The sequence below is a fragment of the Prosopis cineraria genome, unplaced genomic scaffold (assembly GCF_029017545.1).
Source record: "Prosopis cineraria cultivar Desert tree isolate PC_DT_omini unplaced genomic scaffold, ASM2901754v1 PC14, whole genome shotgun sequence".
NCBI classification, from domain to species: Eukaryota; Viridiplantae; Streptophyta; class Magnoliopsida; order Fabales; family Fabaceae; genus Prosopis; species Prosopis cineraria.
In genome coordinates this window covers 2,969,684-2,991,632 of record NW_026555345.1, presented here as the reverse complement: position 1 = coordinate 2,991,632, position 21,949 = coordinate 2,969,684, and the positions used below count along the sequence as shown (strand labels likewise).

The window sequence follows — 21,949 nt, the reverse complement described above, 5'->3', positions numbered from 1 at the left end:
CTAAATTAACTCATATAATGAATGTCTCAGTTATAATTATTAGTTTTTTAATAATATCTAAAAATTATTAAAATACTTTTCTTTTTAAAAATTTAAAACAATTAAGATCAAAACATTTCTTACATATACCGTTCCTTTGAAAAATTTAAAATATAGCACTTTTTAATATTATATGATAAAATTTCTAACAACTCTTTGCATACAATCAAACAATTATTAATGTATTACATGAAACATTCATTTAATGAAAGAACTCAAATCATTCACCGAATTTAAATATCATATTTTCTTTTACAAGTGTAAACTCTTTTATCACTTTTGATATAAATATCATTATATCAACCTGCAATTTCTTGGTCAATAGAACTAAACGTGACAAATAACTTAAGAAGCATATAATAATGGCCAATAAGTATAATTTTTAATATGCGCACATTAAAATAAGTAAAGTACTTTTCATTTTCAAATACCTTCGTGTCAAATGATATTAGATACTTGCAGGTGCAGCATTGGAATCCACCTGCACTTTCAAATTAGGGCACGTGATTAAAATTAATCCCCGTTCAAAACCGTGTGCGAATTGCGTTCAGGCGTGGGTACAGCTGGCACCTCCCTGCCACATCACTCCCCGAAGCCTATATGAACAAACTCCATCTTCACTCTCACGTCCAAAACGCGCCAAGATCACAACAAGCAACAAAACACTCCCCAGTTTGACTGTCATCTCAGCACACAAAAACATGTCTTCCTCCAAGCGATCAAGGCTCGCCGGAACTCCGATAACCTCCACTTCCACTCAGCTGCCACCTAACTTCTTCTTCGGCGACCACGAACACTCCGTCATCGTTGAGGCACTCACCAATGTCGTCGTCGGTTCCACCTGCACTATCTCTGCCGCCACCTCCAGCGATCTCATCCAAGAAATTCGATTTCCTCCTGCCTTTGAGTACTCCGATGCCGTATCCACCACCACGTCGCCACCAATCGGAATTGTTCCGACCATGAGCCTCGAGACTTGCGGCGAATGCAAAATCGAAGGGTGCTTAGGGTGCAAATTTTTTCCAGAGGAGAAAAAGAAAAATGGAGGGAAAAAGAAGATGGCGACGACGTCATCGAAAAAGAAGAAGTACAGAGGAGTGCGACAGAGGCCGTGGGGAAAATGGGCCGCGAGATCCGAGACCCGAGAAGGGCGACCCGGGTTTGGTTGGGGACGTTCAATACCGCGGAGGAAGCGGCACGCGCATACGATAATGCGGCGATTGAATTTCGCGGTCCGCGAGCGAAGCTCAATTTCCCGTTTCCCGATAACTCACAGAGTGATGCGCATTCGCAAACAGAGCATTTAGAAGTGGAACGCTCAGAGTCCGTGCTGGAGCAAGCAGAGGAGGGAAATAGAAACTCAAATCCTGGGGACTACTATGACGATGTTTGGACGATGGGAATTGGTAATAGTAAGGAAAATGAATTCTGGGATGGACTTGGAGACCCTGAATTTCAGCAATGGATGACGACAATGATGATGGATTTACGTGGAGATTCCTCGGACTCTGCTACTGCTAATAGCCAAGTCCTCACAGTTGGTGATTCTTTTCATCCCAGAAAAATCCAAATAAAAAATTGCACAATTTACTTAATTTAAAGTAGAGGGATTTTGTCTTATGTAATTGTACTTTTCTTCCAGTAATTTTTTCGGAAGAATGGTGCAAATTCTGTCTCTATAGTTTGAGTGAAAATGAAAAAAAAAAACATAAAAAAAGAATCGAAATGTATAAAGAAGTCTGAGGGAAAATGCACTTGTACAAATGTTTTCCGTATATATAGCCTAGTAAGTGTACGTTTTTGGGTGATTCATCAATTACTGACTTTGCTGAATAATTAATTATGTTGTCTGAGGACCAGGTCATGCACTACGCGACAAATCGACACAGATATGGTGAAAAATATTGGGAGAATGAGAGAGGGGTTTGAAAATGATTAATTAATTTAAATTAAATTTTAAGTATCAAATTTTAATAATTTATAATTTAATTTTATAATTTTATAATTCTGTTATAATGAATTTATAATTTATATTAAAATAATTTATTTAAATTGATTTTGTTGGATGATATACTTTAATTTTTTTTTAAAAAGTTAAGGTCTAGATCCATTAAATTCTATCGATGTCTGTTAGTTTAGTGACACATGAATTTTACTGCAAGTGAAAAATTACAGGTTTAATTTTACTTGTAATTTCATTGTAAGTGCTGTCTCTCTAATAGTAATAAAAAGAGATGTCTTAAAGTCTAAGAACTTATTTACAAGAAAAAATAATAATAAAATTCTTTTAAATTATATAAATGATAATCTGATCTCTTGAAATATCATAATTTCACTAAATTTTTTAGAGATTTATGTGTCAATAAATTTAAAATAAAAAGATGAATTTAACTTTGTTGAAAATTAGAAGCTCTAATTATAGGTTTTGATTAAGGAATAATAATTTTTATTTTATAAATCATAAGAGTTGAATAAAAAATTATAACTTATCAAGTGTAATTTCTTTTATTAAAAAATAAGTTTTCAAAATAACAAGCTCCTTCTATGAGAACCATGATATTTCGATCTTCAATGATCCATCACACGAATGTAGAAGCCTCTTGGTTATAAACATAACTAAATCTTAATCTTTTCATATGATTTTTTGTGGCCTTGTATTAAAAAAAATAACAAGTCTCAATTATAATTTTTTATTTGAAAAATAACAACTTTTATTTCGTGAATTGTAAGAATTGAATAAGAAATCACAATTTATCAAATATAATTTCTCTTATTAAAAAATAAATTCTTAAAATAACAAGATTTAATTATAACTTTCATTTAAGAAATAATAATTCTTAATTAAAAAATTATAAAAATTAAACAAAAAATCACAACTTGTTAACAAAAGTAAAATAATTTTTTCAATTTATAATTTATTAACATAAAATTTTTTAAAAATTTTAAAAAAATTATAATATTTTATAAAACAATGTTATAATTTATTCCCTCAGTTTGAAAATATATTAAGATATAATTATTATTTTTTTAAAAGTGTCTTTATTGATAATAATTTTATATTTATTACAAGATATTTAATAAAAATAAATAAAAAAAATAAATTTAATTAAAAAATAAATTATTATTTTATTAAGAAGTGAAATTTGATTAAAAATATTTTATATTTTTAAATAAAAAAATTGTATTATTTTATAAATTTTATTATTATTTTTTCATTTACAATGACAGGAGAATTGGTAGCCGGGTGTTTGGCAGGTGGCGAGGAGATTCGATAGGACAAGGAAGAGAGGACTCGGACAGGTGGGCCCCACAGAACATCACCTGCAGAAGAGGGCTTTATGGTGAACTGAGGGGAGCACTTTGGGTTTTGGGTTAAGGCGGGAAACAGCACACAATGACTCATCAATACAGCTGAGTGAGCTGACGTTCTTTTGCCTTAGTAGGGCCGCGTAACTACCATAACTGTGCCACATCACCAGCTTTCATATTAACACGTGCTTTCCGCTTCCCCCAGCTCTTTTCCTCACGTTTGCAATGTGCCCATTTTGGGATCAGCCATCAACCATGGGAGCACCCGCGACCAAACTATCTCAGACGTAAGACATGACACATCAAGATTGTTGTCGTTCATGTTTATGACATTATAGATACGTCCTACATCTATGCGGTTGCTCCTCCGCTTCTATTTTTTAAAAAAAATTATTACCTTTTTATTTAAAAATATAAAACATTATAAAAAATATAAGATATTATTAATTTTATCTTTTAATAAAATAATTACCTACTTTTAAACTAACCCTATCTTTTTATATTTATTTTTATTAAACACCCTACAATAAATATAAAGTCATTGTCAATAACCTTTAAAAAAACAATAATTATACCGCAAATGATTAAAAATGTCTTATATGTTTAAACATTTAACTCTTTAAAAAATATCTTATATTTTTAAATGGATGGAGTATTTTTTATAAATATTTATTACACATTTTTTAAATCACCCATCATAATTTACATTAATAAAAAATAATTAACACATGTTTATGTTAATTAATATAGAACATTTTAATTTAATTTTTTATTTTTAAATATAATTATTATGGTTAAATAATTTTTTTAAAGTATATGATATATTATTATTTTTATATAAAAATGGAGGGAGTATTGGATAATTATCGTCAAAGTCAAAGGCCTTTAGGAGGAATTATTTGTGTCCGTGTTTTTTAATTCTCGTTCATGGATCGGAGCGTACGTCACATGTTTTTAGTAATGTTATATTCCCTCGGGTTTTTATTATAAAACATTTTTTTAAAAAAAGATAATTCTTAATATAAAATATTTGATGGCAAATTAATTATCTTTTTTAATATTACAACGACTTAAATTCATTAATTACCAGAGAGAATATGATCCAAATTTTAAGTTTTTTCTATATAAACATGGGTAAAATTATAATTTTATTTTTTTTTAAATGAAGTTAACGACTTGATCACATTTTCTTAATTTTAATAAAATAATTAAATGTGTCTTAAATTTGAACTTCACAAATCTATATCTAATGGCTAGAAGGAAAAAAAAAAAAAAGGAAAGATCATAGGAAGGAAAGAGGAAATCATCCCTTCTCTTATTTTATAATTGGGTCAATTTAAGTTGAGTTTGATTGAAGGTAACTCCCTGAAAAACGTTTTATGTATTCCTACATCTAGAAAGTTTTGTATATTAAAACCGCTGCTACTGGTTTGTAGTTTTACTTTAGCTAATATTAATCACTTTAATAATCAAAATCCTAACACGTTCGTATTCCACATTTTTGTCCTCATTTTGTGATCCTATCACTTTTCCTCCAATTATTTGACTAATTAAGCCAAAAGTTCACCAAAATCTATACAATCAAGACTGCCATGGATAATACTGTTCTGTGCTTGAAATTTGGAAAATAAATCCTTATAATATTCTTAGTTTATATGTTATGAACAGTATCATTTGTTAAAATATTTGTACTGTCTATAAATTTAAAGCATAAATAAATACCAAAAATACATAGTAGTCAAATAATATGAATATTTATTTACTGCCCAGTATAACAGGGAGAATTACAGTTAGATTTCAAAAGATTGAATTAATAACAATTAGATCTTCGATAAATTTTTTTAAAAAATAAGTTGTAAATATCAATTTACACAATTACAGACAAAAAATTTCTATTATAATTTAAGAGTTATATCTTATATTTAAATATTCATTTATAATTAAAACTCCTGCATTTATAATTATTTAATCAATATATTCAATTTATTTTTTTTAAATTTTTTCAGGGATTTAATTATTACTAATTTAATATTCATAGACCTATCTATCATTCTCCTAATAGAACATAGTTAAAAAGGTAAAATCTCAACCGTCAATTTTTTTTACAAATATTATTTTAAAATCAATACAGTACACAAAATGTTACTTATAATTACAATTTAAGTGGACTGACTACTCAATCAACCGATGGATTAATAAAATATATTATTTATAACAAAAGCACAAAAACAATGCATCATCTTGTTATAGATCATTCATCATACATTTTATATTGATTTTAAAATATGAATCAAATCAATCAATACGAGAGAATGGAATTGAAGTTAGTTAACTGCACGCAGTCCTCCAGCACGATGAAATATTATTAATTCAGATTTGGCTTGATCCACCCCAGTAAATTGCATGTAAGATTTTAAATCAAATCCAGAATAACTGGTAAAGTGTTATTCTAGTTTAACTAGTAGTTTTGAATTCATGTCTCAAAAATATAGCTGCATGAGAACTCTATGATAGGGTTGAAACTTGAAAGGGTTTCTCAATAATCGATCTAAATTCTAAATCCAATTCAATGTAGCTTATTCCACAATGAGAAGAGTCTGGTTAAAAATGCGCGCGCGTGAGAGAGTGAAAAGGTACGCGCCTGATTGAAGAGGAACGTCGGCGGAAACAAAAGTTTGAGCCACAGAGGACCACCGCAGGGTTTTTTTTTTTTTTTTCCCTGGCTAACATAGGGTGCTGCGTCATTCACACCGTGTCACGTGATGGATAATGTAACGTCACTTCTTCATCCTTACAATGATAATTTAAGGGGAGTAGGGGATTGTCACACCTTGAACTTTTCACTTGGTGAAATTTTATTAAATATCAATGTCTTTTATTGAAAAAAAAAAATTAAAGGGGCAATTGTATATATCCCCATTCCATTAATCCATTCATTGGCAAGAACCACTTGGAAAACACAACTATTCATCCCTATAATTTTGTTAAATTTTACCTTAAATCTTATAATTTTTGTTTTTCATTTTCAATCTTTATAGAGATTGAAACTATTGAAAACATTAAAATTATAGGGATTTAAGTAATAAATATCACTCAATTTTACTAAAATTATTGGGATTAAAGACACTAAAAAATTATAGAGACTGAAAATAAAACTTGATAAAATTATAAAGATCGATAATTGTATTTTTTCTTTAATAAATTCATAACTTCTAATAAGTTAATTAATGATATTTAAAATTATTCATTTTTTTTGTGTTCATCTTTATTTAATCAGACACCTCAATTACAAAATCTTATTAATTATACCTTAACCATGGAATTTTTTTTAAAATCTTATTGATTATATCTTAGAAGACTTAAAATATATTATTTTTTTAACATCATACTCCTTTGGTCATATTTATAGGATAGAGTGAGAAGATTAGTTTTTGTCCTATTTATAAGGTATTTCACTATTTTTTATATTCATCCTTACCTTTCTGCCTTTATTAAATGCTAAGAAAAATTATTAAAAAATTTCTTTTTGTATTTATTAGGGATAGAGATAGAAACTTATTAAAATCTAAGATAAAATTAATAAGATTTAATATTTTCATCAATGCTAGTAAAACATGCTAAAATTAACTTATAAATAAGACTAAATGAATGCTTTAAAAAAGTTTTCTGAGAGTATATAAAAGCCATTCCATGAAGTTGGTTACTGCATGAAGTTGATTTGGGTTGACACTTTGACTTTGATGAATAGTTTTAGTTTATTAAAATACAAAAAAATGTATTCTAATGCATCTCACTTGTAAATAGCTAGTCCTTCTAAATTAAGTTTACTAGATATATAAGAAAATTAGCAATTGAATTCTGACCGTTTACTTAAAGAATGAGAACCCATATTACTTACTCCCTTCATTCAAAAATATAAGACATTTTTTAAGAGGTTACAAAAATGTAAGATATTTTTAGTCTTTTTGACATGTAATGATTATTTTTTTTAAACTGCCCCTATTGATAATGATTTTATATGTATTGTAAGGTGTTTAATAGGGGTAAATATGAAAAAATAAAGTTAGTTGGAAAGTAGGTAACTACTTTATTGGGAGATAAAATTTGATTAAAAATACCTCACATTTTTTAATGGAAGGAGTATTATCATATTTTCATAAATTTTCCAGTTAAAAATAGTTGAGTCAACGAGAGAGTAGTTAAAAGTACTCACAAAGTATTCATATGAGATAATTCATCGTCTTTTAAAAATTTGAAAAATAATTTGATAGCAAGTTATCTCCCCAAAAATAAATAATTACAAATATTTGATATTTTGGTGGAGTTTTATCGTTTTCTTTCAATTCATACTTGCTGAGAGCACATTCAATTTGGATCAGGTCTCTTTACCAGACCTGGGCAATTCCTGCATAAAGGCCTTAACCTCAACCAGCCCTTAGACCCACTTCCGGCCCAGAACTTGGCCCTACATTGACTCAGACTATTTTCCGTTTCCTTCAAATTCTAAAAAAAACATTAGCTAGAATAAGAAGATAAACCATGCCAAACAGAGATCTCCTGAAGTAGAGAGGTAGAGAGCTTGGGATATTGAGATGGATTCCACCCCCGTCAACAGAAAAGGACAACAACAGAGATCATAAATCGAAATAGCATCTACTTTTAAAGATCCCATTTGATAATGAGATCACAATAATTCAATTCGACCAGTTTTCTATTTATTATTTTTTCTTTTTCACCTTTTTTCTCTGCAATCTTGGCCGAGTTCAGGAAAAAACGATGAACGTTCAAGGGTGATGCTTTCGAAACTTCTGTTACAGTAAAACAACCGGACAAAACAATTTTTGCAGCTTCAAACTTCAAAGCCAAGGATTAAAACAAAAAAAAAAAGAAAGAAAGAAAAGGATAAAAAAAACTTCTATCCAGACCCAAACTGAAGTATAATGAACAATGATACAGCCATACAGGCAAAACCTAAACCTCAATACAGAAGACTGAACAGCCTAAAAGAGAGAGAATTTATAGTTACATGGAAAATAATAACTCAGAAAAAAACACAACACATGAAACCAAAGGTGGGAAAAAGATTGTGAGGCAAAGGTTTGCCTAACCACGTCGCTTTCCAGACAGACTAATAGAGCTAACTTTCATGGGAGTTGCCACCACCAATGGAGCTTCGGGAGAATCACTAACAGCAAACTTGTCGTGCATAAATCGCGATTCTACAATTGACTCGTCCTTCAGTACTATCTTATAACAGTAACAGCTCTTGAGCCCTTGCTGATTTCTGTAACATTCATGAGCACTGTTCTTCACCTGCTGAAAGTCCCATATCACGCTGAACTTGCCCACCGTTGCAACAAGGTGGCGCTCCTGTTTGCCATTCTCAGTCACCTGAAAGAGATAAACAACTACAAATGTGAGATGCTTGTTGCAAGTTTACTCGCCAAACTACCAAAGTATTAGAGAGCCACTAAATTTAGAATGGAAAAACACTTAAGGTTATTAACCTTATATACTTCATATATTTTTTCTCCAATTAAATTAGAACAATTATACGTTAAATTTAAAACTAAGTTAAAAATGTTTATCATAGAAGTTGGTTATAGGGTAAGTAATGAGTGAAAAAGTCTACTTGTTTTGATTTAATTGAAAAAAAGCATATCAAGTATTCAAGCATCAAGTTTTCACAAGCCCCAACTTCTCAGTCGGCCATATTACAAGCAGTGTAGCCATATATCATATATTCATGTTATAAATTTCATCAGATATGAATTTTGAACCATCTTGTTGACTTCACACACAAATGAAGCAAATTACTCATATAGCAGGACCCTATCTATTTTATATAGTTCTGAACTGATGTTAATACCAATAGGCATGTGCATGTAATGCATAAAACATTTTCACTCCACTTGCACTTGGGTCAAAGGGACCGTTCAAAGAAAATGTAATGCAATCCTTCCAACCCTAAAATGTTCAAAAGACAGTCGAAATACTTATCTAATTATCTTCTAATTTAAAAATGCAATGAAAAATTCCCCTTAACAGTCTGGCTTTTCGGTCACGGTAAAACAGACTCGATTCAATTCAATCCACTAAAAGCTATGGCCTACGCCTGATCTGTGGTGGATCCTATAATTCATCACCAGCACGACCTGTGCTATTTTTGCATCTATCCTGTCATTTACTAAACATCCTTCGTTATCACCCATTATAGTTTATCTTTAGTGTCATTTTTGGACCTTCCATCATTCCAGGTTTGTTAAATTGCTATCAACTCTATAATTTTAAAATATACCTCAACCTCTCTACACTAAAGATGAATAGTTTTCTCACCAGGTCATTAAAATATCAGCATACCAGTTCAGGATATTATGGTTTCAAGATGGCTACCTTGAACAACTAGACAAAGACATGCAAGCATACAACCGCGTACAATGAATCAAAGGCAAGTTCCTTAAGCAGATGCGAAGGATCAGAACAGTGAGAATAGTATTAAAAAAGTCCTTCCTCCAAGGGGAGCTCATGCCAGTTTACATATACCAGTGACTGTGGGAATGCATATCTGTCAATAATTTCCATCCATCCATAAGAGAACCTTCTGAAAATAGCACAAGTTGCTTGCACTATAACGTATAATCTCTTCAGTACAGATTGAAAGTTGAGAGTAGTGTTTTCTAAAACCAATCTCAGTGGTCAAAATTTTGATTCGATTTTGCCGGCAGCACTTACTAGTTTTGAGGAAAAAAATGTTCCAGAGACAGTGAAAAAAATATTTGAAGATTATACTATATTTGGGGGGGGGGGGGACACCGTACATCCTTGTACTGTGTGTCAGAAACACAGACAAAACCCATGTCATACACTAGGCATCACCCGAGTTAACCAAATACTAAAAGAAGTAGTGATAATTATGATATTATGACCAAAATGAAAGGAAAAAAATTATTCCCAACAAAAGACATGGTATGGTATGAGCTACAACAATGATGTTATGGTGATCATAAAATTAATGAATTCGTCGCATTCTGCAAGGGATGGAAGAAATAGTTTATCTAAAAAAAATTAATCAGTAGCAAAGTGGCAATTGAAAGCGCTTTACTGCAACTAAACGAAAGGTAGATAACTAGATACATTAGCTAGGATTCAATTGCAACAGTTGCGTAATTTAACAATAAAGAATAAAGCACTTACCCATGAAAAATGGCCACCATGAAACTTATTGCTTGTACCCGCTAAATGTGAATCAAGAGGAGTCAACTTCAACAGTCTCGGAGCTGGTATTTTGTTTCCCATTCGTCCAGTAAACCCAGTCTTTGTTTTGCCATCTTTATCGGTGAATAAAGTGCAAATCAGTACCAAATAAGTGTCAGTAGTGCCTAGCACCCACTTGCCATCATAAGTAACATCAACGTGGGTGATTGGAGCGCCTAACCCCGGAAAAGCAGTCTTTGCTTGCCGCATTGATGTCTTTGAATAAAGACGTATTTTTCCATCAAGAGATCCTACAACAATTGAACCATCTCCAGTAGTTGCAAAGCACTGAAAGTTTGTTCCTCTGGAGAATTGATGCCCCTGATTCCAATGCAACACTGGAGAATTAGCAGCTGCAATACTTTGGACCATTCCTTTCCTGTCACGCATATCCCATTGACAAAGCCTATTATCATCTAAGCCCAAAAATGTCGACTCAGAAGGATCCAACTGTGATCCCTTGGTATCATTTGTGATATCTCTCATGGTAATATCGGCTCCATCCTTCTCAAACTTCCATTCAGTAACAACCTTACCAGTCTCAAGATCAAGCTGGTGCAGACCTGAGGAGTGTGGTTTCCCTTCCTTCATTGGACTCATAAGCAGCATATTAGTCTCTGCCCTCATTAATAACGCTTTCTTTGCCGCTGATTTTCCTGAACTGGAGCTTCCCAGCAACTTGCCACCATCAAATTTCACAGAGACACCCTTCCCATGAATTCCATGGTTAAAATTTCTGTAAACCTGGACGCCCATATCATTCACTAAGAAACTATTATCAAGAGCACCCAACGTCAAGCTCTGCACCCCTCCATTAGCAGCCTCCTCAAACTCCTCCATCAAGTCCTCGGTTGCCCTAGCTGGTGTTACAGGCTCAGGACTCTTCCCGAACCCATCATCTGCATCCTCCCACACCGAATCGTCAGCCGCCTCAGGTTTCACCCACCCTATAAATTCCTTCCCATAAATCTTTATCTTGTTCTCTTCCGAGGCCTCAAGCCCATACACATTCTCAAACAAACAATTCTGAAATTCAGTCACAAACTTCCGATAGGCTTCGTCCGTGGGGAATTTCAATGCCCATACGCCGCTGGCCACGAAGTCCACCCGACGCTGATCGCCAAACATCTTCAATTGCATTTCCGAAGAAACCCTAACTCGAACCTTGGAACCAACCTTCAGCACCCACCATGATTCTCCCTTACGGTATGATCCCTCTTCATCATCGTCGGGGTTGTCACTAGAGGCTTTGACAAAAGCGTAAGATGTGCGTTTGTCGGAAATGATCCACTTAGCATTGGGAGTGTTACCTCCGATGTGAAGGTAACTCTTGACAGCGTTTTTCAAATTAGGGGTTTGCGAGCAGGACGATTGGTACTTGAGCTTCAATTCTTTGAGCTTCGCGTCGACTTCATCAAGCTGATCAACTGTTGATTTGGATTTGGCTCCGGAGGAACTTTTATCACCATCATGCTCCTCCTGGCTTTCCTGTTGTTCATCTTCTTCCTCTTCATAATCAGAGTCGGAGCCGTCGAGGCCCTCACGGCTCTGAGACGTTCCCATGAACGGCGAATTTGGAAGAGATTGAGATGATTGGAGGTTGGTAAAAATTCGAGAGCGAAGATTTTGAAACCCGTGACCTTCGAGCGGCTGCGATCAGTAAAAAGTTTTATAATGTCCTTGGCCGTTGGGAGGCTCTTTGCGTCGCGTTCATGACACGCTTTTTTCCTTACCCGCGAAGCTTTGGGATTAACTAACTTGGGGGGGGGGGGGGGGGGTTTTGTGATTCCCCCAAAAAATGCTTTTGATTCTAAAAATTTAATTTGATTTAATAATTTAATCTTATAAAATATCTTCCTAACCTTCCAAATCCTAACATTATTAATTTTAAATAATTATTTTTAATAATAATTATTGTTGTTTTAAAAAATAAACTTAATATGTTAACATTTAAAAATATTTTATAATATTTAAAAGTTTAAAAAAATTTTTTAAAAAAATTAATCATTTAATTCTTATAATTTTAACTCAATTGTAATCAAGCTCTTAATTTTAATTCATTATAATTTAATCTCTAAAATTTTAACTCGGTTAAAAATTAGTCTCTAAACCTTATATTTTACAATTTAGTTCCTGAAGCTTCATCTTCTCAAATATTGATTTTTATATTTTATAAAAAATAAAAATATAAAGATAAAAAATATCTAAACTTTTAATATTAAACCCTTTTAGTTCAAAAATATTTAAACTAAAAGGGTTTAATGATTTAAAATATTAATTATAAATTTCAAAATATATTTAATTTTTATAATTTTATTTTTTAAAATATAGGAACTAATGTTCAAAAGGTTGAAACTTTAGAGAGTAAATTATTAGAGGTAAAATTTAGTAATTAATTTACAATAAAATTAAAATTTCAGGAATTGAGTTAGAACGAGTCAAAGTTAAAAAATTAGGTTATAATTAAATTAAAACAATAAAAATTAAATAATTAATTTTCTCAAATTTTTTTTTTGTTATCCATTATATCTTCACAATCAACAATCATGAGATTAATTTTTTAAAAAATTTAAGCTCTATTTAAGGGGGTGGCATCTCTCAAAAGATGTTTTTTTATATATACCTTCAAAGATTGAACTTTGAAATAATATTTTAAGCATCAATGTGAAAAATTTGTGATGAAACTGAAAGTGTTTGAGGATATAAAAGATATTTTTTTAAATTAAGAGATCAAAATAAAATATTATATAAAGTTAAAAAATTGATTTGATTTTGTACAAATGACAAATTATAAAATTTGAAAAGTATTTAATATTTTTTAACATGTTCTTTTTTAATGTATAAAATGATTTTTCCAAGTTGTCATGAGTCCATAAAGTTGTCTTTCTCATTAAAAATTAGTAAATAAAATAAACACTGAATAAGTATAGAGTTGAAAAAAAATGGAAGTAAATTTAAATAAATGAAAATCAGATTAATTAGTATACGGGATTTGGTTAATTTTGTTTTATAAATAAAAATCAAGAAAGTACTCCATTCAAACTTTATTATAAAATACTTCTAACTATCTTATCAAAATTAATGAAATGTGATCAAATTATTAATTTTGTTTGAAAATATAATAAATTTTTTAATTTTATCCCTATATAAATAAAAAAATTTTAAATTTGCATTACTCTCTTATTGTTAATAGGTTTAAATAAAGGTAATATTAAAAAAATATAATTAATATTTCATCAAATGTTTTATATTAATTATCAAAGAATTCTTCTAAAAAACATCATATAATAAAATTCAGAGGGAGTATTAATTAAAGGATGTAAAAAAAAATAATGGTTGGGTTTGATTTAATTTGATTTGATTATTTTTTTAACCAGAAGGGGGATTGAATTTGTAGTGATGTCAAAGATGCTTATATTTATATTTATTGATATTGCTTCTCAATTGTCTCACAATTTTATAATTATTTTAGATTTTTTTTTTGAAAACACCTAGTGATGAAGCTGGCCACACGTAATTTTAAAAATTCGAAAGAGTCAATTTATAATTCATACACCCAGGCATCCAGCCAAACCAAAAAACGATCATACTGTGCATGAATGAATCAGACTAGAGCAGGCTTTTTTCCCCCCTTCCCGAAGCGTGGTTTTTATATGCTCACTCAATTATGAACATTCATTCAAAGTCCATAATAAATAAATATATTAAAATTTTATCAGTTTAAATATTAGACTGTTGATATGAAAACACGATCCTAAGTAATGTTAAAATCTACGCTCAAGTGATTCGGATGAAATGGACTGGTTATCAAAATAGAGAGATCGTATCATAAGTTTTGCGAGATTATTGATTCTTCAATAAAACGTGCTAAATTTTAAAGGAAAAGTTTCTGTTATTCAACATTATAAATAGAAAGAAAAAAAATAGAGAATGGTAGTCAACACTCGATCAAGACTCATATATTTTACATTTATTAGCTTTTTTTTTAATTCATAATTTTTAGTCTGTAATTTTTTACACTTCAATCAAATTACACATTTGTTCTACTAAATTTTTTTTTTATATTCAAGCGAATTGTGATAAGGAAACTCAGAATTTTTTTTATTATCTATTGAAACTCAACATCTCTAATATGCCTAGTATTTATTATTCAATCATGAATAATTTTAAATTTCTAGCTCAAAGTCTTATTGATCAACATATTAAATTAAATTTCTTCAGTTTAAGGTAAAATTATCCTTGGGCTTGGCAGCAAGCGACGTTTTGAAGTAGAGGACGATGTCGTTTTGAGGCAGGGGTTGACAAAGTCAAGGCATGAGCATTTCAATTCTATCTTTCGGCATGGCCCATGACGTGCCAATGCCCTCAGAAGTCAGGATCAAACACAGGCCATGTGGTCCCCCTCCTTCCTCTTTCTGCTCCATTTCCAGCACCACAGGATTGAAGCCTCCCAAATCGCATGCAGTTTTCAGGCTGGGCGGTGGGTTATGACGTCATGAGCCCCTCCGTCTTCCTCCTATGCCTCCTCACCATCCTCGTCCTTCCCCACTCTGCCTTTCCCTCTGACTCTCAAGGTACATTTTCCATAGACATCATTTCCTCTAACTCCATTATCTCTACCTGATTCATCCACCATTGTAGCTAAACACCATCATGATTTGCGTCTTTTCTTTATTTATTTGTTTGAATGGATTAATGGGTCTTCATGGTTTCCCCTAATGTCATTGTCCTCATCTTTATTTGCATTAAATTAATTACAGCTAACTTCAGAGTTTTCTTCTCCTGATTTGGTCTAAAATCGATTTGCCCTTCATTGGTCTCATACTTTTGTTGTGAGAGAGTGCGTTAGAAATTTTGAAATTGAATGACTTTAACTTCGAAATGTCAGTTTAATCCCTTAAAATTGTTCAATGTATGAGGTAAGTATAACTTGGGTCCTTTTATTCATGGACGCAGGGTATTTGTTAAATTGCGGAGGCTCGGAAAATGTAACAGTGGGAAGTCTCAATTACATATCTGATCAGGACTTCATCCGAGTGGGCAATATCACTACTATAAAGTCAGAAAACTTGGTTCCCGTACTGTCCACAGTACGTTACTTTCCTGACACAAAGGCCAGAAAATACTGCTATTCTATACCCGTCAACGCCCAGGGCAAGTACCTTGTGAGAACCATATTCTATTATGGAAGTTTTGATGGAGGGAAGGAGCCTCCTGTGTTTGACCAAATTGTTGGAGGGACCAAATGGAGCATTATAAACACCACAGAGGACTATGCCAAAGGCCTTAGTTCCTACTTCGAGGTCGTAGTGATGGCTTTTGGGAACAGGTTGAGTGTGTGCTTGGCGAGGAATGATTGGACCGGTAGTTCCAGCCCTTTCATTTCAGCATTGGAGGTGCAGGCCTTGGATGCTTCTGTGTATAATCCCACTAACTTCACCACATATGCCCTTGTCACTGTTGCAAGGCATAATTTTGGAGAAGGCGAAGAAATCATTGGGTAAGCTATAATTTGCTCATAATCTTCATTTCTCGTGGGGTTTTTATGAGTTAAAATCCTATTTCCCTACTTGACAAATATCGGCATTTTAAATTGACATCCACTGTTGTTTTCTTTCATTTTAGTTCCTCATTTATTAAAAGGCTTTCAATGTCTCCTTTCCACCCCCATCTTCAATATTTGTGAATAATGTTAAATAAAAACTAACACAGTCCATATCAAATTAGTCCAAGCCAGGAAATTCATAAGTTTTATATCTTTGAAGTTAACCTACACTCATTAATTTCTTGAAATTTGGATTTCTATTTATGGCTTCTTAGCTCATGTGGACTGAGTATGTGCCAGGCATAAGTTAACAAGTGTGGATCAACGTTAAGATAGATTAAATGTTAATTAATGAATGGGAATGGGATGGAAGATGAGTAGATGACACTGAAAGGACTTCCATGAATAGGAGATTAAATTGAAAGAACATGGAGGGCTAAATTACAAATGGAGTTAAATTAGGTAATGTTTCTTGGTGTTTGCTATTAGATTCTTTAATCAAACCATCAAACCTGGGAAATTTTTAAAGACCCAATCATCCTGTAATACAAAACTTAAAAAAAAAAAAAAACGAAAGAAAAAAAAGCGCCATATTTTAGCAGGGAAAACGTCTAAAAACTGTCCCTGAAATTTTGTTCATTAAATACAAGCCTTGTACACCTGTCCATCATAGACTTAGATAGAGTTACTTTTACCTATTGCTTTAGTGATGCAGAATTATATGCGCATATAAAATCCTGGATTTGTTATTTGGTAATGCATGAATTATGTAAATTGAAATGTGAAATCAAACAGAGAGAATTCTTATGGTTAAGATGTGTGCTGTGTATATGTGAAACTAGTTATCCTGATGACAAATTCAACCGGATGTGGCAACCATTTTTGGACCAGAACCCTTCTGTCACGAGCCATTCCAATGTAACATCATCAGATTTCTGGAATCTCCCGCCAGTGACAGTATTCATATCTGGAATTACAACTAGTAGAGGGAAGGTGCTTGAGCTTCAATGGCCACTTGCGTCCCTTCCGAGGACCAACTACTACATAGCCCTGTATTTTCAGGATAATAGGTCACCAAGCGCTTACAGCTGGAGGATATTTGATGTTGTTATTAATAACCAAACTTTTTTCTCCAAACTCAATGTCACAGCAAGCGGTCTTACTGTTTATTCTCCACAGTGGCCTCTCTCTGGTCAAACCAAAATCACTTTGGCCCCTAGAGAAGGAAGCACCGTTGGACCTGTAATCAATGCTGGAGAAATCTTACAGGTTCTTCCTCTGGGGGGCCATACTATTCATAGAGATGGTATCTCGTAGATCTCTCTGTACTTCTTTGGAGCGTCTTGATTGAATTTTAGAATCGTATTGATGATCTTCCATTCACATGATTTAATTTAGTTTTTATGACAATCTGTCCATAGTGATCGCAATGGAAGAATTGGCTAAATGTTTTGACAATCCTCCTCCTGATTGGAGTGGGGATCCCTGCCTACCTAAAGAAAATTCATGGACTGGAGTTCAATGTTCTCAAGAGTTTATTTGCCAGGTCATCTCAGTGTAAGTTCGAGTATTAACTACAACTAAATTTAAATTATTAGATTCAACTATTCTAAGTTTGAGTTTCATTACTCATGGGCTTGTATGTTGTCTGAATATGCATGATTCATATTAATCAAACTTCTAAAATAGATCGGAGGTAGATAATAGAGTTAAAGTCACTCAGGTGTGTGACGTGATACCAAATAGGCTAAACAGTTGGGATGAAGATGAATCAGCAAATCGTGCATGCTCATGATTCAAATATGGAACCAGATGGCCAACACCAACAGAATTTGATGATATTCTGGCAAAAGTAATAAAAGGAGTTACAAGTTATTGAGTTTTAAAAACTACAATAACCGAGAGACTTATAGCCGCCTATTTGGATACCAGTTGACACAAATTCCAAAGCTCCATTTGTGAGAAGCAAGAAATGGTTGCTTCTTGCTGAATGGAAAAACAAACAGGCTCTTAAAAGTTAAAAGTTCTTCAACACCAAATTAAAAATTGAATAAAAAATAAGGACTAGTCTAATAATTTAATTGAAGTTAACCGATGCTCCTAACGTATAATGGTGGATTCAGTTTTTTTGTTTTTTTTTTTTTTTGTTTTTGGTGAAGGAACTTGACGGAGGTTGGGCTGTCTGGGTCACTTTCTCCAAGCATTGGCCATTTAACTGGTCTCATATACCTGTAAGGAGTCTATTCCTTTTAATTTGAAAATGTTAAGTGATTTCTCTTAGTTAAAGCTTAATCATGATACTATGTTATTGAAATCATTGGCCCCAGTTGGCTACCTGGAAACAACCTCTCAGGAGAAATTCCCGACATGTCTAAGCTGAAGGAGCTACAAACTTTGTATGTAGACCAAGATACATTCATCTCCATTCCTCTTTTCTTGGAAAATCTTTGGTAAAACTTTCAAGTATTTAAAACCTGATTCTCTCACAGGATGGACCAAAGGTACAAAAGCTATCATCTAATTTATGAGACATCTTAGCAAGGTGATCAGCATAGGTACTAGAGAAAACATAATGAATGAGCATACTCCAATCCCTGTGAGAGAAAACATGACTCACAGAAAACTATATAACAAAAATAATTTCACTGAAGCTTTACCCTTATTTTTTACTCTTTTTCTGAGCTTTCTTACCTGATGCTAATTTTTCTGCCTCGTTTCTTTCTTTCTTACTTTGTTTTTTCCGGTGCTTGTTACAATGAAAGGAATTTGGAGAATAACCAGCTTAATGGGCCAATTCCATCGTCACTGGGGAAACTCCCAAAACTGCGTGAAATGTAAGATATTTGCCACTGCGGGAACACAGAACTGAACAATGTTATGCTCTTCTTTTCTTACGTCTTCAGCTTGCTGCTGACTAAGCTTTCTGCTTTGGTATGATAGATATCTCCAAAAAAACAAACTAGATGGCAAAGTTCCTCCAGAGCTACAAAATCGGAGTGGCGTGGAAGTATAACCAATCACAGCACCTCTTCACGATCTGTTAGTTCTTTCTTCTTCTGGCTTCACCTAAGCGCACGCCTTCTGGTATGCTTGAAAGATTTTAGAAGTTATCTCCAATTAAAAAAAAAAAAAAACGAAGAACACAACCATTAACCATCACTTCTTCCTCCTTCTATCCTCTTTGTTATTGTTTTTTTTTTTGGTGAATTTTTTTACTCTTTTTCTCCCAAACTTTGCCTTCTAATAATAATGCCATTTGTATTTGTTAGGAAAGCTTCTGGAAATCACCAGTCAGAATCAGCTTTAATGTCATTTGCAAAATGATGATGGAGGAGTACTGGCAAATTTCCTTGGCAATTTAGTATGTGATTAGGGAGTCTTTTAGGCCTTCAATACATACAAATCGTTTCTGGTTTGGCATTAATTGCTGTGCAGGCTCCGTAACGTAAATCAAAAACTAGGTTCACTAAACACTGTATCAGCAAAAAGAGCATATTACGCCCGGTGATTCATTCTGCTTAATTTACCTGACTGTGAAAATGAGTAAGAGTTGCTTTGTTTATTACTTTATTTTGCCATACAGTTGTAAGTGCTACTGCATGTGGTAGTGGGTATATGAAAATTTAATTATTCTTCTTGGTCTCATTGTGTCTATCACTCGTTTTCATGAAAATTATGATTGAGCTTGAGCATATCAATATTTACGCAGACAAAATGTTAGTAAGACAAAGTATACATAATAATTGCTTGTATATAAAAATCAATAAATCAACTTAAAAACAAACTACTGTATGCATCAATAAAATGTTAGTAACAACTAATAATTACAATCTTTGTTATTACTTCTTAAATATTAACAAAAATGTCTTGGCCGAAAAGAAGCACTGGTAAGCACAACTTAATAATTGAATGCCTGACAAATCATTTTCCTCCAACTTAAAACTTGAAAGTGCTTATCAGTAAGGATAGGCAAAAACAGATGAGTGTATATATTACTTCTTAGCGAATACAAGGAATACACGGATTAGATTTCTCCCAACAGAGATTTGGATACAATAAAAGGTAAACTCCTCCCAACTCACACGTATATTTACCCTCTTTTATATACCTGAGTGTTAATTATTATTGCATTTAAGTGTCCGTACCGTGCCATTTGTAGTGTACGCATACGGTCGACATACGATGGCTATACGTATGAGATACGATGGCATTTACCACATATCTCTGCATATTACTCGCAGAAGATATGGCAAGACATTGACTTAGTGGAGGACGACGTGGACAACGGATAACCACTATTACTAAAAACTTCGCCTTTATTCTCTTTCTCTCCTCCGCCTAGGGAATTTATCCTTCATTAATTCAACGTGAAGACTCATTTTTGTTTTCTGCCACTGAGTGATAAAAAAAATACTTGTGTATATTAGAATGCAAATGGAACATCCCTTCCTCCCCTGAGAGGCAAATACGTGAATTTAATACACTCTTTACTCTTAGCTTTTTAAAAAAAGAATGTATTCTTTTCCCTATCACCTTCCCCATCCTGCTTTTTCTCTTCCAGCATCTTCAGTTTCGTGGTCATCTGTTTGTTATCAGGGAATAACTGATCCCCTAGGATTCCTCAGATTCCTGATCACCTTAGAAAGAACAATATCAAAAATCACTGCTTATTAGTGTCGGGCATTTCATTGTTATATAAGAGGCAGCATGCTATGAGCCTAATAATTATATCAACCATATAGCAGCAGTACGTATACTTAGCAGAAGAAGAAGATCATCATGTCGACCTCGGGCTTCCTTGATTTCCAATACAACCTCTCCAAGAGGAAGTACCTGAGAAAGCCATCTCGGCTGTTCTCCATGAAAGATCGAGTCAACTCGGGGTTGCAGAAGCCCTTGTTCCAGCCGAACGTGGAGGAGATGAAGAAAGTGTTCGACAAGTTTGACAGCAACAAGGACGGGAAGATCTCTCAGCAGGAGTACAAGGCGACGCTGAGAGCGCTGGGGATGGGGAATATGATCCACGAAGTGCCGTCGATCTTTGCGGTGGCGGATCTGGACGGCGACGGATTCATCAACTTCAAGGAGTTCATGGAGGCACAGAAGAAGGGAGGAGGGGTAAGGACCATGGACATACAGAGCGCATTTAGGACGTTTGACAGGAATGGAGATGGGAAGATAAGCGCAGAAGAGATTCAGGAGATGTTGAGGAGGCTGGGAGAGGGTTGCAGTATGGAGGAGTGCAGAAGAATGGTGAGAGCAGTGGATAGAGATGGAGATGGCATGGTTGATATGGACGAGTTCACAGCTATGATGACTCAGTCTCTCAGAAGCGCTTGAAGATCTCCTCCGTACCCTCAGCGAGGGAGAGGAGAGAAGAGTGAGTTCTATTAAAAAAAAAAAAAATTAGATCCTAATTCGAGATGTAAATGTTATGTTGCGTATCTATGTCTCCCGACTTTTTATATGCTTAATAATAATAATAATTTTACAATTTTATGAATAAAAAAATGTGTTAAGTAAATAAAACTTAGGTCCATATGTTTAAATATATTAGAACCAAGTGTCCAATCAAAGCTTAGCATATGTGATTTTTTGTCACACCCCAAACATTTAAAATGTGAGCGGCTGTAATATAAAAAAAGTAATATTTTATAAGCCTAAATCCATATAATATCTAATATATTAATTATAATTTTATCATGCAATCATCATTTATATTAAGCAATTGCTAATATAAGCAAAATATTTGAATTTACTGTAGAATTTCGATAGTCTCTCATATAAGTTAGACTTCCTGAA

The 21,949-nt window shown here is 33.1% G+C and overlaps 4 protein-coding genes across 7 annotated transcripts; 3 read left to right on the top strand and 1 right to left on the bottom strand.

Moving 5' to 3' along the window:
- Positions 1-685: 685 nt before the first annotated feature.
- On the top strand, positions 686-1,912 carry LOC129293970 (ethylene-responsive transcription factor ERF109). The gene is given in 2 exon segments (XM_054932127.1): positions 686-1,164; positions 1,167-1,912. Coding segments are annotated over 2 exon segments (897 nt in total). The 5' UTR covers positions 686-740; the 3' UTR covers positions 1,640-1,912.
- Positions 1,913-8,251: 6,339 nt separating this feature from the next.
- LOC129293384 (protein CYPRO4) lies at positions 8,252-12,304 on the bottom strand. The gene is made up of 2 exons (XM_054931319.1): positions 10,543-12,304; positions 8,252-8,739 (listed from the first exon to the last, which is right to left on the bottom strand). The coding sequence occupies exons 1-2, from the start codon at positions 12,163-12,165 to the stop codon at positions 8,452-8,454; spliced, it is 1,911 nt and encodes a 636-aa protein (XP_054787294.1). The 5' UTR covers positions 12,166-12,304; the 3' UTR covers positions 8,252-8,451.
- A 2,675-nt stretch (positions 12,305-14,979) lies between these two features.
- LOC129292559 (probable LRR receptor-like serine/threonine-protein kinase At5g59680) lies at positions 14,980-19,781 on the top strand. Of its 4 annotated transcripts, none has more exons than XR_008588904.1 (9): positions 14,980-15,176; positions 15,559-16,102; positions 16,990-17,453; positions 17,569-17,704; positions 18,307-18,378; positions 18,475-18,543; positions 18,910-18,981; positions 19,088-19,231; positions 19,422-19,781. XR_008588904.1 is itself a non-coding variant. In XM_054930124.1 (9 exons), the coding sequence occupies exons 1-8, from the start codon at positions 15,062-15,064 to the stop codon at positions 19,158-19,160; spliced, it is 1,545 nt and encodes a 514-aa protein (XP_054786099.1). In that variant the 5' UTR covers positions 14,980-15,061; the 3' UTR covers positions 19,161-19,186; positions 19,422-19,781. The 4 variants fall into 4 exon arrangements, 2 of the variants coding, with proteins under 2 accessions (XP_054786099.1, XP_054786098.1); XR_008588903.1 differs by having other exon boundaries at positions 19,417-19,781; XM_054930124.1 differs by having other exon boundaries at positions 19,088-19,186.
- A 1,083-nt stretch (positions 19,782-20,864) lies between these two features.
- LOC129293661 (calmodulin-like protein 30) lies at positions 20,865-21,641 on the top strand. The gene has a single exon (XM_054931741.1). The coding sequence runs from the start codon at positions 20,927-20,929 to the stop codon at positions 21,485-21,487; it is 561 nt and encodes a 186-aa protein (XP_054787716.1). The 5' UTR covers positions 20,865-20,926; the 3' UTR covers positions 21,488-21,641.
- The last annotated feature ends 308 nt before the right edge of the window (positions 21,642-21,949 follow it).